General features: G+C 38.1%; 1 protein-coding gene across 1 annotated transcript in view; it reads left to right on the top strand.

The window, feature by feature from the left end:
• Positions 1-18,587, top strand: part of LOC110453541 (mucin-5AC-like) — an 88,330-nt gene that overhangs the window by 57,661 nt on the left and 12,082 nt on the right. Inside the window, exons 2-4 of the mRNA XM_021502518.1 lie at positions 2,767-2,874; positions 5,684-5,780; positions 14,169-14,748. Coding sequence (XP_021358193.1) covers positions 2,767-2,874; positions 5,684-5,780; positions 14,169-14,748 — 785 coding nt within the window. The remainder of the gene's footprint in view (positions 1-2,766; positions 2,875-5,683; positions 5,781-14,168; positions 14,749-18,587) is intronic.

The following is an 18,587-nucleotide window of genomic DNA, read 5'->3' as shown; positions in this document are numbered from 1 at the left end:
CCCCCCACCTTTCCCGCCTTCGCCACTCTCTCTTGTTTGAAATGATGCGACACAACTTTAAACCTGCATGTTTGTGTTTAATTTCAACAAAGGAATCAGGAATGTGAGCCCAGTGTTAGATCCTTTGGACCTGTGTGTGCCCTTTGTTTTGTAACACCGTAATAGTTTCCATCAAGCTTCGCGTGGGGCTACGTGCGAGACATGTTGTATATGGCTGTACTGTTAGACCTGACCCCTGCCGGCTGATTGCGTGTGACTTTTACATAGTGTTAGTAAGATAAGGCCGCACTTTGTCTTTGGTAAATGTAGCGAAATAAAACTATTCCATGGAATGGTTTATGGAAGCCCACTGTCGCCCTAAAAACAATTTCTATATGAAACTGAGTTTCGCCCCGAAAAGTCGAGATTTAATTGATAATTTGCTTACATTTTGTCCGTTCGTCTTTTCGTCTAAAAGTCGAGAAATGATACACGAAAAGACGAAAAAATGCACGCTATTTTAATGACTTTTCACTTTCTTTTTTTGGAGTAGAAATCTCGGCCTTTCATGCAGTAAATGAAATTTGAATCACAATCGTCGGGGCGAAATACGAAAGAACGATAATTAATATTTGTTTATTCTCGTCTTTTCGGGACGAAAACGACCCAACAAGATTGCACAAATCAGCTACCGTATTAACGACCAGGAAATAGAACAGACTTGTGGGTAGTAAGTCCGAGCATCTTAGAACTTAACCTCCTGCGAGACAATGCCTCACACATTCATAGAGAGGGGTGCTTATCATAAAACCACATAGGTGAATAGATGGCGGTCATTTTGGTGGTGAACATTTGTCTAATTTTTTTCATTGTCTCGTAGCTTTTAAAAAATGATGTTCAAATTCTACTTTCATTTTACGACCAAACTAGTTGTCTGTTCCGTGCTGGTTTCCGTACTCCACGAAGTAATCAATCCCCGGTCCGTGTTGATTGTGTTCGATACCCCTGTTCCCTGGTGTGATAGGTCGTGTGGCGATAAATAACTGTAGAATTTGTTAATATACAGGTTAGCGTGAGCTGGGCTAGTTATACCCGGCCTAACCTTTGTTCTTTGTGGCCGAATTGATAAAACACATCCGGAATTACAGGTAAAATCGGACCAAATACCTGTATGCATCAGGTGTTGATATTTATTGCGTTCCGAAAATTCTTGTTCGATTGTTTTCATATATATTCTAACATCTTTATTAATATTATATTTATTTTTTTGTGTATTTCTCATGTTTTCATAGATCGAGACTAGTTTAAACTACACACCGAGCGACTTTTTGGTTAAGGTCGTACGAGTTATGTCCCTTGGTTTGCTCGATTTACATGTGAGGCTTTCCAGTATGCACATATGTGTATATTTTAGTACGAAGTGAACTACATTCAATAAATATGTCAAAATGTTGATTCTTTGATAACACTTTCTTTTACCATCCAAGGTTAACCAATAATCTGAGTACCATTGATAGAAAACAATAAATACCTGTCGGTATCACAAAGCGGTCACCAGGTGTAAACACTATGATAGAACAAAATCAATATCTAAAATTAATATCTTAATTTTAACCGACGCTTTAAGGAGCTGGAGGACAAATGTAAACTGCATTTTTTAATGACAAATCCGTGTACAATGTATACAAAATATTTTAGCCGTTACTTTATATCATATGTATCACAGGCGCCTATGTTTTAACTTCATATAATTATGTACAGTGCTAGTGATTTTACTTATTTTAAGGTGTGATAATGACTGTTAGTGTCTCATAAGCCAGATTCGGCTGGATGTCGATATCTGATTGATTTAAATTTTGAAATAGCTTTTACTTTTTGTAAAACCTGTTGTTTTAATGTATATCGATATGTGACACTTTAATAAAATATATTGTATTGTATTGTATCTAAAATTAAGGGACAGTTACAACGAGGTACGATGTATACTACTGAATATAGCAGGCGTGCGCGTGTCAACACGGGTACAAGGTGTCGTCTGCTCACCGCTGCCTTGTGTAGTACAAACTCCATTGTTTGCCATTTATAAATGGTTGTAAGAATATCGATACATTCCTCGGTAGACAAACAAAACCGGTTTTCAATCATTGATTTTCCTTCCATTTGACATAGGCTATTATTATAAGTAGCTTATTATTGAGAGTGAGGGCTTACTGTAACAAATTTCATTTCCTCAATGTGGCGGCAACAGTACCGAAATACCCTGCCGTGAGTGCAGTGCGATCTGCTAATTTTACGATTAACAAACTTCCTACATGCAACTTTTCTGCGAAATGGATTTAAATGACGACGAAAGCATTGATGACAGTGATGAAACTTGTTCTGAGGCAGAATCGTGCTATATTCAAATATGTGTAAGCTTTTTCATCGCCATTCGATAACTTTATAATAGAATCGATAACATCAATATTACTACTAAACATTCTGATTTGTTATTCTCAACCAACACATCAAACCAAACAGCGAAACACGGATTTTACTGGAAATAACACGAATGGAAAAATGTCTTATCAAGACTTATTTTGTGTTTTATTTGCAATGTCCTATATATTTTCGAATTTCATAATTGATATATATTTGCACATACACGTCTATATGCACCTCACCAACCACAAATGTCTTGGAGGAAATCTTTAATTTTTCGAAATTCTTTTATTTCTAGAGTTTCAGGAAGAATATATAACTGTTAGATTGTATTTGCTAATGTTGCTTTCCGTTTATGTTTTCCAGGTGCAGGAATTGGCGGGAAGATGTACCTGTCCAGTCCAATTTCCAATTATCAAAGTCGGGGAAGGAAAATACAAAATCGGGGACTCGCAGACGCTTGTATTTGTCCGGGTAAGTCTTCACTCGTCGTAGTGAGTTTTGATTGGGACTCATTGTCTTAAAATATTGGCCAAAATATCAAAGTAAACGTAAGATCTGGTTTTATGTAGTTCGTGGGACTTTCGAACAACACTATTTGGTTTAGATCAACACTTAAAGCCCCTATTGGTTTGGTTTGTTTGTGTTTTACGTCCTATTAAAAGCTACATGTATGGTCATATAAGGACGTACCAGGTTTTAGTGGTGGAGGAAAGCCGGAGTTCCCGGAGAAAACCCACCAACCTACGGCCAGTACCTGCGCGACCCAGTGGTGGAGTGCTAGTGGTACAAAACTGTAGCAGAATGCCAGACGCCTTAACCACTCGGCCACCGCGGCCCCCTTAAAACCCCATACCAAGCCTATCTCATTCCCATTTTTTATTTTTTTTATTTATCCCCAAATAGTACATGTATACGACCAAATATGCTCATGTGACCTACCTCCACTAAGATACCACCTGTGTTAAGGGGTCAATTTTAAAAGTTCCTAATTGTAAGGATATATTTGTAAACTGAACCTGTATTAAGAGACCACTTGTGTAAAGAGACCACGAGTTTGAGCTCACGAGGGTGTTTGTTAATACAGGTTTGTCTTTATATAATATCATTGGTCAGCGAGGAGTGTGTTGTCCATCTAAACCCCTTATAATGAGTATGTCTAATTATACCCCCTACATACAGTATCAGGATAGGTCCAAACATATTCCGTGTTATTGATTCACATGTCCCTGTGTGCTACAATACATGACATTATATATTTAAAGTATCTGTCCCGTTCTCCTTAATGTACATATGTATAAATATACAGGGGTATAACGACAATCGATTATATGTAGAATTGAGTATACATGCCGTAAAGGTGTCGATTTCACATCTACTTCAAGTTGGTCTTCCATACCTGTCCTCACCTGGACACAGGTAATCGATAGGAGTACTAATTAGAAATCAATGCAGGTAGATTTAGGTTAATGACGAGATATACACATAGCTAGGATCAAACACCCAGACAGGAAGGTTTCAGATCAGTATATCCTGGATTAAAGTAACTGTAACGCAGAATTCCTGTTTTGGTGGACACAATAAGTTAACAGCTATTACAATACAACCTGGTCTGCAAGAGACAATTATAAACTAATAAAAAAATCAAAAGGAAGAAAAGGCATTGTATAAAACAGCTTTAAACGTTTATAGTATACAATGTATACATATGTATATTTACCACGTAAATACAGAGGGTGACGTATCGGGACGACTGTGAAGTATATCCCCCGCCCCTCCCTCTCCCCCCTTCTGTATATATCACTCCGTTGGTCCCAACAATGATCTGCTATTACTACCGCGATATACAACCATTTACCTGCCGTGCGGTTTGTGATTCACAAATCAATGCAAACTGTCAGTATGTGTCTATTCTAAGACAAGTACTTTCTAGGTGGAATATTGAGATGAAAACTGTTTAAACCAGATGTTGATGTGGAATTGCAGGGTCATCAGAAACCATATAGCAGAGCGGTTTATGCACAAAAATGAACACGGATTTTTCAGTATATATACCGTATAATTCCCTTTCCCTCGAACTCTTAGTAAATCTTTCAATTGAAGACAGTGCCATTTAAATACATACTTTATAAATTCATTTTTTATTCAAACAGAATTTTTACTTTGAAGCGAGATGTATAAAAAAAAGTGTTTCCGGTATATGACGTCATTACTTTTGGTGTGTGTATGTTTTTAAAGGCTACAGGAAATGACATGAAAAAACTAAATCTTTGAGGTGATATCCAAAATTTAATTACTTGGATGTATGAATGATTGACAATTCTGCTGACAAAGACTCGCTATCTAGTTATCTAGGGGGTAGACATATGTTTACACGTTGTAAGTGCACTGTATTGAAAATTTTAATCTCCCACTTCCGAAGAGTTTTTATCCCCGGTCAATACGCTCGTGTCATTAATTTAAGAATGACCCCCTCTCTGACATCACTTTCGCCATCTGGTGGTATTAAAATGTGCCCCCTGCCAAATCCAGTATTGACTCTACGATAGCGACTGATGGTATTATCTCCCCTTATCTACAGAAGGCTCGGGCGGGTTCTGACGCATCCTCAGCTTTAACTGGCAGAATTGATATAATAATTGTCACAACTCACCATAGCAGGTCCTGTTTATGAGGGCCAGAGTTACAAGAAGTGAAGGCATTTGTAAATCGTAATATTAACTTATTACTTTTGCCAGCGTCTTTACCTGTTTTTTTTTACAATGAACAAGTGTGTGGAAATATCACAAGCTGTAGGTGTGTGTGACAGGTGTGCTTCACCTGTCGCTCAGGTAAATGTATATAACGATATAATCTTCAAACTATTCAACACACTTGAGATAATCAAGAATTTATCGATATGCACTTTATCTGACCTTTCTGCATCGGTTCTGTTTTTCAAAGGAACTAACAATTTACCCGATGTATTTATACCTATTTGAACAACGTGTACAAGCTTATCGTTAACAAGAAATGGATGACATGTTTTTCGTTTCCCTTTGAAATATTTTTGTGTTTCTGATCCGAAAATCTCGAATGTATGTTTTTTCGGATCGATAAAACCGCAAGGCATATGATTGTCCTGATTGTCTAGATCTTTGTCCATATCTTTGTGGGTAGTCGGGTGTTCAGATCAACGCTTCTTCAGTGAGCGATATTTCATACTTGATGACATTAAATATTAACTCATTATACATTTATGTAACTGTGATTTTTTCAGCATTCCGTCACTATTTCTTTCCAGATCCTCCGGAACCATGTGATGATCCGAGTGGGCGGGGGATGGGACACACTGGAACACTACCTCGACAAACATGATCCCTGTCGCTGTGGCTTTTCAGGTAAGCGCCCCCGCTACTACGTCATCATTCCCTCTACTTACAANCACCCCCCACCCCCTCAAACCCACCCGTGCCCCTCAAACCCCAATCTCTATTCAACACAACCAAAGCTGCCCCTCCAACTCCCTTCCCACTCACCACACCCACCTGTACCCCAACAACCCCCCATCCCTACTTATCCAAGCCATGACTGCCCCGTTCAAGCCCCATCCCCACTCCCTCCACCCATCACGGCCCTGTCACCGCCAAATGTTCGGTTGGAAGGTCGGACTTTCGGTACGATTTTATTCATACGGAAGATCTGCCATATGCAGTAAAAATCTTCATCATACTTTGTTTTGCATTTCGCTTAATTTTCGTGAATAAATATTTTAATGAGTGTAGGGCTTCTTTTATTTACTAAGTAACTGTTCACGAGGATTTGCAATCAATTAATGAACAATCAGTGATAAATAACCTTATAATAAATAGTATACAGCTATAGTTATTTTATGAATCCGCAAGATGTATGAAAAGAGTTACGTCTCTGGGACGGGGTGTTCGGCGGGGACATGAAGGGGGAGGGGAGGTGAAGGGGGGACGTATCGGTCCATATTTCCTTGATAAAAACAATGTGGTTGTTGCATTGTCGTGACTTTCCAAAACCATGAAATCAAACGTGACAAATCGACGTTACCCGTTTCACCCGTAAAACACTCGGTCATCGTCAGTAGTAACATTATATGAGGTCGTCAAAGCTCCCGGTAAGTGTAGAAAGTGGGCCATAAATACGAAGGATGTGTTGGGTAGTGAGATTTATATCCCACATTGTCTCGAGTGGGCTCCTCAAATCTGGACCAGGTATATTTCCACACTACCTACTAATGGTCAATAATTATATACATGTACCACAGAAGTGTAAGGCACTGGCTAAGGTGACGGGTAAAGTTTTGGGAAGTGGTTTGCTTGTTATGTTCTTTTGTGCTCATGCCTTTTTTATTAAAAAAATAATATCGACATTACTGAGGGTGTACTACAAGGTTGTCGAGTTAATGGGCCTTTGTTTCCTATACATACAAATAAATGCTCACTACCACCTACTTGTAAGACGTGACTTTGATTACCTTACGTCATTATGACTCTCAGATTTCTAATTAAATTTTAATGTCACGATTTCCTTTCAATGTCTGAAGTATCGGAGAAAGTACAGCGTTTATTTGCATTCAAATCAAAAAGTTAAAAAGACATCATGAAATATCGATTATACCATAATCGTTTTGAGAATCTCTATAATCGTGTATGCGCCATTCAAGTCTTTAAAATTGAATTCAGGTGTAATTTACTGCATATTTTTGTTCTGAACTTATTTGGTTTTATCAAGTACGAATAATATTGTTTGACACTTAAAATAAGAGAATTTCGAACATGAAATAATGCTTGAGAATAATTTTAAATTTGATCAGGCCAGTTTGGTGTTAACTTATAAATATTTACCAGGGTTTTAAAAACAAATCCTATTTTTATACGTAAACAAATCTTATCTTTGTATGTACATGTAATTATCTTGATATCTGAAGCGGTGATTTTAACTGCTTTGCATAATTTTGTTAAGAGAAGATATTTGCTGTTACCTAGGTTTATGATAAGTTATGGTGCAGTCAAGGAGGCAAACGGACAGATATTTTCTTAAAATAATCATATAATCGGTAACATTTATGAAATAAACCAAGACAATATGTTCTTGGGAAGGGGTTTACATACTTACATTTGTATAGAGTGTGTTATGAGAAAAGGTATAACTGATTTTGCATTCTGTATTATTGATATTATCAAAGGCTATGTATCGTAATATGGACTAATTTTTCTACTCAAATTTTGTACACGAAGCCACGACAATATTACCTACGCAGCCTTCTTTTACTTTAACTTGAAAACAACGAACGGAATAATGACAATAAATATTCCTGTCTTTTTCCACAATATGACAGACATATGTGGGCATTAAAGTCGTTTTCTACCTCGACATATATTTCCCGTTTAACATTTGTTTACATTCGATTAGGCGGGAACACCTGTAACAACAAAGCAGCCTTAATTACAGGAAATACGATATTTTTGCTGATCAAGTTTTTTTAAACAGGGTTTTAAATTAAATACGGGTTTAATATGTTTTAAACTAGACGTTAGTACGCAACAGGAATAATTATCTTATTTTAATCAATGTGTTTGGTATTATTTAAATATTCCACTCCTGTAATTTTCTTCGCGGTTAATGAACCATAGATGGTATAGCTGGAAGTTCAATTTAAATGTAAAATATTTATTCATTTTGCATCTACTCTACGTACCTAAGGCATGACACGCAACAGAAATTTGGCTATGATTCATATAAGTCCGGAGCGGTTCTTCACTGAAATCCGGATCGTAAATTCATATTGAATGCGAAGTTCAAATGAAACCGAATCGGCCTTTAATATCTTTACGATATCCGGATTCCGCTTGTTGGTTCTAATATCTATACACGCCTTGCTATAAACATTCCGGCATCCCTCTGATGATGGCGGCAATTTTGATCCGATTTATGAACAAGTGCTACCATCATGCCGTGAAGATGCGATATACATCAAAGTCAGTATCGATTCTCATTTTTCAATAGAGCTAATTAATATTGGAAAGATATAAAACAGCGCTTCTCGTGTCAGGTTATATGGGTACCGCTATATGAACGACCAATAATGGCGATCGAATCGGCAAAACTTGACGCAGAAGTCACATAAATCTAACGACTACGGATCCTTTTGATTTTTTGAGTGAAACATTAACACTTTTATATGCATAGCACTGATATTTTGTTCCTACAACGATGCATGGGAACAAATTTCCACATTAAGTTCATATTGCTCGTGAGGTCTAGGTCTTATACATCAATTCGTTCTCTGCAGAGAACGTACTTTGTAAAGAAATTTGCGTTCTTTGGAGAAAAAAATTAAGGGGATGAAATCGCTGGAATTTCGATGATGAGAAAACGTAAATAAGCGTAACCCTTGTATTTTAGAGGATGATATTTTGAGCGTTTGACAGCACTGGAACCCCAGTGCTCTATTAGGCTCTGGTTCGATTCCCGCCGTCGGGAGATGCTTGTGTCCGACCTTAAAGCATGATCTTACAATACTAGTATAATTATATCTGTATAATACTCTGTCAAGCCCTGGTAAAAAACATCGCTTTCCTGCATCAATTTAATTATTAATTGTTTGCACGTGACATGAAAGTTAAATAAACAGCGGTAAGGAGGGGTTCCATTCACAAATTCCTATAATGTTAGAACATACTATGACGTCACACCTGTCGAGTCGCCCATGATTGGTGGCCTTCTATTTCCGGTTATTCCATATATGCATATATTTTTGGAATAGATTTAATTGACATCGGATTTAAATACTGTTTTGTATTTGTATGAATCACGTCAATGAATACAGTATAATCCTTTGTTTAGCCCAGTGTGTATAAAATATACAAACCGATGTGGTTTGCTGACCTTAGCGTTCGATTTTAATGACGTACGCTGGACAATTTCAAAAGACATTCCAACAATATTTATACAGGGCATTTCCGTATCGGTTAATCATATGTTGTTGTTGACGTCACTGGCGCTGGACTGTCCACGGCCGTGTCCGACCTTTAACTGTCCATGTTCTGAAATCAACTTTTTATTTGATAGGTGTTTTATTACCGCTATTACACAAAATTCAGCTGCCAATACTAATCAACGTAAAAGTTCGTTCCGTATCAATGACAAGTAATTGACACAGAACGTTCACGCCTCTTAATCAAAGTGACGAAGACTTACAACGACCAATGCTGACTTCCTCAGGTTACCGTTTAAATGACCATCTTGTCTAAAGACCAAATAAATCTTTTGGGTGGAGCAAGTACTCTACAAAGAAAAACCAAATACCCATGATGTAGTATTTATCAATCATTTCTAGATCAATAGTAAGATCACTAGATCGATTCCCATCAAAACGATCTGTACACGACCAGACCAGCACAAAGGAGGAAGAAAATAATCTTGATAAAATATAATTTTCTCATTGGCGTCTTTTCATGTAGCTTGATTGTTAAGTCTTAAACAAACATAAATTCGAAAATACAACACAATTGTAATCGATTTTAAGTACATGCCTTTGTCAGCGTAGTCTTGCTTTTCATAGCCCTGAATGGAACTATATTGTCAATACAATATATGTCAGTGCAAATAGGTTCTTCTGTATGAGTTTTATATACTTGCAGTAGTCCTTTTTGACACGTCACGTTGTTGTATTGATAGGCCGTGAAGACCAGAACCTACGCCGATATTTACAATTTCGCTGTAGAAGAAATTGTTTGATTCTTTGATCAGGATTATTGTCCTTTTAATAAAAGGAGTGATACAATATCGGCCTAATACGGTAATAACCCAATTACAGGGACTTTTCCCAAGCAAATTGAATAACAAGTCCACATGTACAACAATGAATGTGACAGAGCTAGTGTGCTCTGTTCGATGTCCTCGAAGCAGGGGTGACCTTGAAATTGAAGATTCTGCAGCTACAGCGGACCTGCCTTCCCATTAGTCGCCTCATCTGACCTTATACTTAGATACGTCAGGTTATAAATATCTCGAACCTTGACATTACACCGTATAAACACACATTTTCACCCGTGTGTTCTTTAAGAGTCACGACATGCATTTATATCTTCTAAGTGTAAACAAGCGATCAGGACCTAATGTTGTTAGAAAAATAGGTGCTGCCTTTTTAGCAAAAATAAATCTACAATCACTTCCCTGTCATATTTCAAACAAAATAGAACCCGGATTTGTAAAAGAGAGAATATTTTCCCGCCTTCGACCGACATTACAATGTAACTTTTCACTTTATCAAAATTGACACCCATTGTTTATATATAAAAGGTATTCCATATTTTCATATAATTAATTTAGCACTCCTATTTTGTATCTTATTGATTTCTAAACCAGTCCAGCTCCCTGGGACATTGTGAATGGCATTCATCGCTGTCGTTTCCTATTTCTACACGGCGAGTACATTGTTTGGAAATATACACAGAGTCAGTGATAGTCTAACAATGTTCCGTGAAGCGATACTGTAGACAGTGTAGCTAGTGCTGCCATTTCTCCTCGCCTGTAAGTACGAAATCGATAAACCGGAAGAAAGGTTAATGCAGAGATCGATAAATACCTCCAGAGGCCCTTCACTTATTCCGAATCGCTGTGTAACGCACCTTCACCTATTAATAATTATCTGATTTATCCAGCAAAGGCCGATACTTATATAAGGTCAATTCTTTGAAACCATCCTTTGATTGATGGAGTGGTTGCCCCTGAAAGACAGCACTTCCGTTTCTGACATTTCCCAACAAAATCAGAGGCCGCAGGCTTTCAAAAGGACAAATTCACACACAAAAGCATTAGTGATGAAGAATATAAAAATCACAATTTACATTGCCCATTTTCTTCTGTTCGTTCGTCCGTCCGTCCTTTGCTAATCCGATTCCCATCCACACCCGTACATCATATCTGTCAGTATGTCCGTCTACAACCTCCAAGCTCAACCCTTAGACCAGACACACCATAGCCTGTTTGTCTGTCACTAGTGTCAGTTTGTCTGTCCGTGTGTCTTCGTTACTTCCGTTGCCTGTGGCAACCTTAGATCAGATACATGTACCTCCTAAGTTTTAGTTTGTCCATTTGTTTTCTTCTCGTCAGATGCCTGCCCCGCCCTTTAACCAGACACACCTCAGTTTGTCCGTCCGTCCGTCTTTCCGCTTCTGTTGCCTCCAAGCCCTTAGGAATTATCTTATTATGTGTAATGACAGTGTTTCCCCGTCAATCAAGGCGTTCAAGTTTACATGTCACGTGCGCCCTTATATATGTCAGTTGGAATACCTTACGGTCGCATGCTTCCGACTCCGTGGGTGTAAACACAGGGCGAGTATTATGGGAAATCAGGTATTGCCGTAAGACAAGTCTATTTCGGTTTGTTTTGTGTATTCATAAAAAATCGGTCAGCCAATATCTGTAGGTGATCTGTTACTATTCAATGGTAAACTGGCTTAGCTGGAGCAAGATAATTCATCGGTCGTCGGGTACTTGTATCGTATCGTTCGAGATTACAACTGATCATATTCAAAATCCGCAAAAAAAATCTTTCTTTTTTGGAATATGGATTAACGCAATCGTAACGATCGTATTTTTAAATCTATACTGTCGGCGATTGAAAGTGTCTATTTTAGTATTTAGATCTCATAATACTACTGCGCAGGTAATCATTTGATTATTTAGTGTTATAATCGAGAAAAATACATGCAACCTTTTGTTTTACAAAGTGAGCCTAGAAAGAGGAATTCTGTTTCTAAACAATCTTGATAGTATAGAACATCAGGTTTCCTTTAGCTTCGCAACAACGTAAGGCAACCTTTCCGAAACAGAACTTCAATTGTAAGACTGCAGACAAGTTAACACAAATTAACAATTGCCTGCTTCCAAACAATAATTAAATTACACCTGCCACAAATAATTACAAAACTCTTTTTTGGAACATTTTCAAAACCTGTCGCGGAATCATCTGTTGTCCTGTGTGTTGTCCATTATAAAGCCGTGTCATTAAAAACGTATAACGACTCCTTCGGAAATTGTCCTGTAATGGGTAATTAGGAAATTGTTTTCCTTTTGTAAAGATTGTGTTTCATTATCTCTTCTCTGGAAACGAAACAAAGCTTTTACAACATAAAATCTTTCAAAATGCGTCTTAAGGAAGAGGGTCTCCGCGTTCTTTGTTGCATTTCCAACGAACAGGGCTCCAATATGTGAAGCCTTTTCTCTGAAGAAACTTCTTAATTTATTATGAAAAAAAACCTCCACCGATTCTATCCACTGTGTTACTTGACAAGTTGTCTTGACATTTGGTCATTCTTCTCAGCAACATTAGTGGAAATAATTTTAAAATTGTTTAACTAGATCCCTCCAAGGCCCGGGACCTAAGATTATGTTTGTTTGTTGAATATAGACGAAAGTACTAAAATCCTTTCGGGAAATTAGCCCTTCAGTTGCTGTGTACAGTTAGAGTGTGCTGGGGCCCTCTACAGGCTAATTATCAGGAGCACAAAGACCCGTATGTCTTTGTGGTCGTAATGGGCTTTGCATTCACACCATTAATTACCTACACTGTCATATAGTATATGAAAGAGACATGGCTGTTTAAATCAATAACTGAAATGAATTCCACGTGTTTTCTAATAACGAGCTGTCACTCAACCGTCAAATAGACATTGTCGTGTAATTGTGTACGAAACAGGCTTGTGACGTCATTATGGACATAATTGTCCGAAACACGACAGAATAATTGAGAAAAACTATGGATCAATCTGCTCAGTACGTAGTTGTTTTTCTTCTGTTTATCGAAGTGTCACGTTATCACAAATAATGAAATATACAAAAGCATTCTAACAGGCTATTAATGGCATTCAATTTATATATAATTCCTCATTGAAATGTGAAACCCGGACAGTTTCGGAATAAGACTGAATGGCTCATATATATAGCAACACCACGTTTAACTGTCACATTTTGTCCAGAAACATGTTGGCATTATAAAGAAGTTTTGCGATAAAAAGAGGCAAATGCACAAAATAATTTTAAGGGGGAAAATGGAAAAAAGAATAAAGGGACATCGATTTTATGGCGGTTAGCGAGGTGGCAAATAAAACGAGGGGCGTTATATCGAAGTTATACTGTAATAACAGTCACATCGTAACTTTCTGAAAGGTCATTGTAATCTCACCTATATACAGTTTTGCAAGTATTTTGTTTTTTAATTATTTTATCTAATGGTTGATAATAAAGATTATAATTTTGAATCAAGAAAGTCAAAAGTCAGTATATTTAGTAACACTTTCAGTTTAAAGAGTTCGCCAATCATAAAACATGAAGTTTTGAGAGTGAAAATTGAAGGATATTGCAGCAGTTAGCGTTGTGTCGTTCGACACGGGTTCGATTCCTTTGACTCATGCAATACACGTACAATCATAATCACCTGCCGAATTATAACGTTTCGTTTTTATATACGGAGTACATGTTATTAGATTTAAAAACAGGGAAATAAAAATTGAGGTAAACGTTTTTAATTACTCCCTCAGAAGATGGCTTGGCTGTCTTTCCCGCGGATGGAGAAAGATACGTTTTGCTGTTTTGTACTCCTTGTTTGTGAGAAAACATTTATGTTTGCATAATTTAAACACTTAGTACATATGTTAATCCGACTTCGCATGGCCTTAGATGTTGGAATGATGTTAAAACATGAATGAAAAATATACCTATGTATTTTACTTATTTGTTATTTTTTCTTGCAGGTCATCGACAGTCCGTGTCCCGGGCTGGAGGCACCCCGGCCCGCCGGGCGAGCACTACCGCTGTCTCACAATCCGTCCCCACTACCCCAAGAACGCCTCGCAAAATGTCTGTCCAACCATCCTCAGTCTCAGCCATTCAGAGGCCACCCTCACCGGCACGCATGCGCAGCATGTCTCCTTCACCGGCATCAAGTCCCAGGAAAATCCCATCACAGCCAGTTAGGAAAGTTTCCATGCCAAGTGAATCTATTTATAGTAATCAAATAACGGACACATCTACCGGACAAAAATCTATAACTAATAACACGAGACGAAGCGAATCACCAGTTCCGGCTAAATTCCGTTCACCGTCTCCGGTTTCGTATACTAATAAGCCCTCGCAGGTAACAACAACAACAACAGCTGGTAGCCGATCTCAGGTGCAGGTAGCCAGGCCGGTATCACCCGTTAAATCTGCTGTGCCCGTCCCCCGGAGATGTACGTCTCCCTCCCCGGCCAGGCGGTGTGTGTCGCCGGGCCCCTCCCGACACTGCGTGTCCCCCGGGCCCAACAGGAGGACTACTAGTTTATCGACCCCCAGGTACGTACTTTATATATATTATCATTATGTATGGACAGGTAGTCGGCATTCATTTGTCATTAAAGGTGAATGTAGACAGGTATGAACAGGTATACGGGCTGGCTAACTAAACATTACACCACAATATAGGTATTTCTAAATCTATGGTCGCGGTAATTTTCTCCGGGGTTTGTTCCACACACTCTGTGTAGACCATTGATATAAGGAATTCTGTTCTATATTGATAACGGTACAGCGTGGTGTCAATATGAATGTATAATACGTATACTTGTGCGTCGGGGGTCCATAACTTTGATACATGTACCCTTTTGGATGTTTCTTCTTCTTTTTTCCCCTCTGAAAGTTGTGCATATAACATTTATGCACATATATAGTTCATAGGTGTTCGTACTCTCACCCCTTCCCTCCTCCCCGCATAGACACGTACAAGTATCATACAGTCACATTTTATTTCTGACCTTTCCCCCTCCCCGGGGGACAAACCCACCCTTCATGATATACATCTATGTGGTATGTGTAAACGTGGAAAAAACACGTCTTAATACAAGAAGACCTTTTCCAGGTGACAAATATACCATTCTTTGTTTCTTCTAAACGCCATAAATCAACGAGATGTTATGACATTGAATGATCTTTGTTCCGAACTTTCCCATGGAAACCCCATTTACGAAACGGTATCATTTTCCTTTCCCGACGAATACAACTTTCATTACCTGGGTGCGCCGTTTATCAGTAGATGCTATTTTGTGTGTAATGTTATTGGATATTAACAAGCTACGATTCACTCGACATACGGTGCGCTCTGAGCACACGTGGGTTTATTTGGTACACACAGTTTTCACACGTTAAACAAATTGTACCGGATCAACAAATTACAGTTCATTATCAGTTTTTCAAAATATTAAGAATTTCATTATTTTTTAATCGCGTAACATGGAGAGAAATTGGACAGAAAGTGTCATTGTCTGCTGAAAGTACGTGGTCGTGTTCACATAGAAATCGGAACCTTTCAAGGGTGCGTGTGTAAATATACATGTATGCATTGATACTGTCACGGTGTATTGAGCTCAAATCTAAATTAGAAAGAAGAAAACAAATCAAGCGACATTGAAGTCGTTTAGCGTGTATTTAAATCTGTTGACTGAGTCAGAACGTAGGAAGTTGTGAATCAGGTCCAATTTCTGTGTGTTGTTGTTGGTATATAATATATATGTCTAAGTAAGTTTGATCAAACAGGGATCAGACATTTCCTAGTTCAGTGTAAGAAGGTATGGGGGTTGGAGGTTAAATTCAGCAACACTCTCATCACCTCTCATTCAAACGTTTAAAGGAGTACAATGTTAAAAACCAAACAAATTCTAGTAGCAACCACCATCGATGATTTGATTTGATGTCTCATCTTTTCGAGATTTTTTTATCGTAGTATAGGAGGGATGGGGGTGTATATTGCGTCCTCCTCAATCGACGGGCTCAGTAGGTTATACAAGGTATTTCCGCCCAGGTGGTCAGTTATTGGCTATTTGTTCCTTGGACCGGAGTCTGTAGACTCTATATATGTGCCCTCTGTTCTGACTGTAGACTATACACGGGACTGTAAACCAATTTATGTAGACTACAGGCTAAACGGTTTCCCTTGCGTCGCGGTCTGTGGGCTAGATGCCCTCTGTACGCGGAGGTCTGTAAATTACATATTATGCCCTTAAGAGGTCTGTAGACTGCAGTCTATTATGCCCTTTATGGGTCTGTATGCTATATATGGTACATTGTGCCTTTAAGGGGCCGGGAGACTCTAATAGTATAATGTGCCCTCTTTACACGGGATACTGTACATGGTACAGTGCGCCCTCTTCTATGACGTATGTACCAGACGGGTACCATAATATCTATACACACATGGACGTTCTACATATGACGGCTAGACAGCACAGACTAGCTACCGACACATACACACCTTACACAACACACATTATTCACGCGACAAAGACCATTGTGGACGATAAACAAGGCTGAAAGGGGATATTTAAATCTCAGGATTTTAAATTGCTGACAATTGAAAACAGTCGTAAAGATGTAATAATACCTACCGTAGGTCACCTGTTTGTATTTTCTAATCCGTGTGTTTATATGCCAATTTGTTTTCAAACAAACGAACTTTATGTATAATTAATTATTGTTAGAAGAAGAAAAAACCAATATCGAACGCCATAAAATTGAATAAATGAAATTTATGTGGGATTGAAAATGTCCAATTAAGAAATGTGCAACCTTTGGGTTGTTGATGTGTATTATATTAGTGAAATTATGGATTTAAATAGTCTTATAGATGGGTAGGATTTTAACAGACCGGAGAACTGTACCTGGCTTCAATTAAGTATAGGCTCTATATCAGATATATAGACAGAAATAGCATAGTTAGCTGTTAGATTTAGACCGGAGTATAGATTATTTTATAGCTCGGTGTCAAATTCACTTTAAATGGATTGTATATACTTAAACGTGGACGTGTCCAGTCCCGTACTTATATACAATGTATATACATATATACAGTCTAATGGTTGACGTCTGCTCATTGTATGTGTTACACGTGTTTAACTGAAACTGTGTGCCCAAGACTTTAACACACGTGCTTGCCTCCCACATTCTCTAAATACTTTACATATCAGAACTTAACCCTTTATAGAAATAATTTCCTATTAAAAGACATAAACATCGCATCGTTATGTACAGGTCCTGTTAAATGTCTATATACTGGACCAGGGCCTGAACTCCTGAAACCGTTCTCATGCTCAGACTCCGACTCTGTGCTCAGACTTCGACTCTGTGCTCAAACTCCGACTCTGTGCTCAGACTCCGGCTCTGTGCTCAGACTCCGACTCTGTGCTCAGACTCCGACTCTGTGCTCAGACTCCGACTCCGACTCTGTGCTCAGACTCCGACTCTGTGCTCAAACCCAATATCTCGTGCCCGTGATGAATTTATAAAAGTACCTTTATTTTGTAAATAAATACTGTAAAGATTAAAAGCCTAACACTGTTTTCGATGTTTACACTAGACTCTAAGTTTTTACCTGTGTTACTTGACCTATAGTGTTATAAGAAATTTCGCTTGAGCACAAAATCTATGCTTGAGCATGAGAACGGTTTCCTGAATATGGGCCCAAACGTTCTGTGGACTTTTAATGCCATCTGTATTAGTCTCATCAGGTAGTTTCGTTATTTTTCATCTATCACGGAAAAAATCATTAATTTCTAACTGTTATTAACAGGATGAAGGAAAAAACCCCAGTTTGTAATGGTTTTTAGTTTTAATCGGAAATGATTGATTACACAGTGTTAATAAAATTGGCGGAATGATTTATTAAGTATACGACTTAATCCGCCGGAATGTTAAGATGTTTGCGTGATAAATGAAAGTATCAAAATTAATTGGAACGTAAACCTAAAATATTGGAATGCATTTGTGCATATTTGAGAAAAAATATCTTTTATAAATAAGCCTTGTTCGTCTAGACAAGTTGGTTTGTGTGTACAAAAGAACCTTGTAAGTCTGTACACTTAGGATTGTGTGTACAGTAGAACATTGTAAGTCTGGACACTTCTGGTTTGTGTGTACAGTAGAACATTGTAAGTCTAGACACTTTGGTTTGTGTGTACAGTAGAACCTTGTTAGTCTGGATACTAAGGTTTGTGTTTACAGTAGAACCTTGTTAGTCTGGACACTTTGGCTTGTGTGTACAGTAGAACCTTGTTAGTCTGGATACTAAGGTTTGTGTTTACAGTAGAACCTTGTTAGTCTGGACACTTCGGTTTGTGTGTACAGTAGAACCTTGTTAGTCTGGA

Source organism: Mizuhopecten yessoensis, unplaced genomic scaffold, assembly GCF_002113885.1.
Source record: "Mizuhopecten yessoensis strain PY_sf001 unplaced genomic scaffold, ASM211388v2 scaffold7443, whole genome shotgun sequence".
In the NCBI taxonomy this organism is placed as follows: Eukaryota; Metazoa; Mollusca; class Bivalvia; order Pectinida; family Pectinidae; genus Mizuhopecten; species Mizuhopecten yessoensis.
This window is presented reverse-complemented; position numbering and strand designations above follow the sequence as displayed.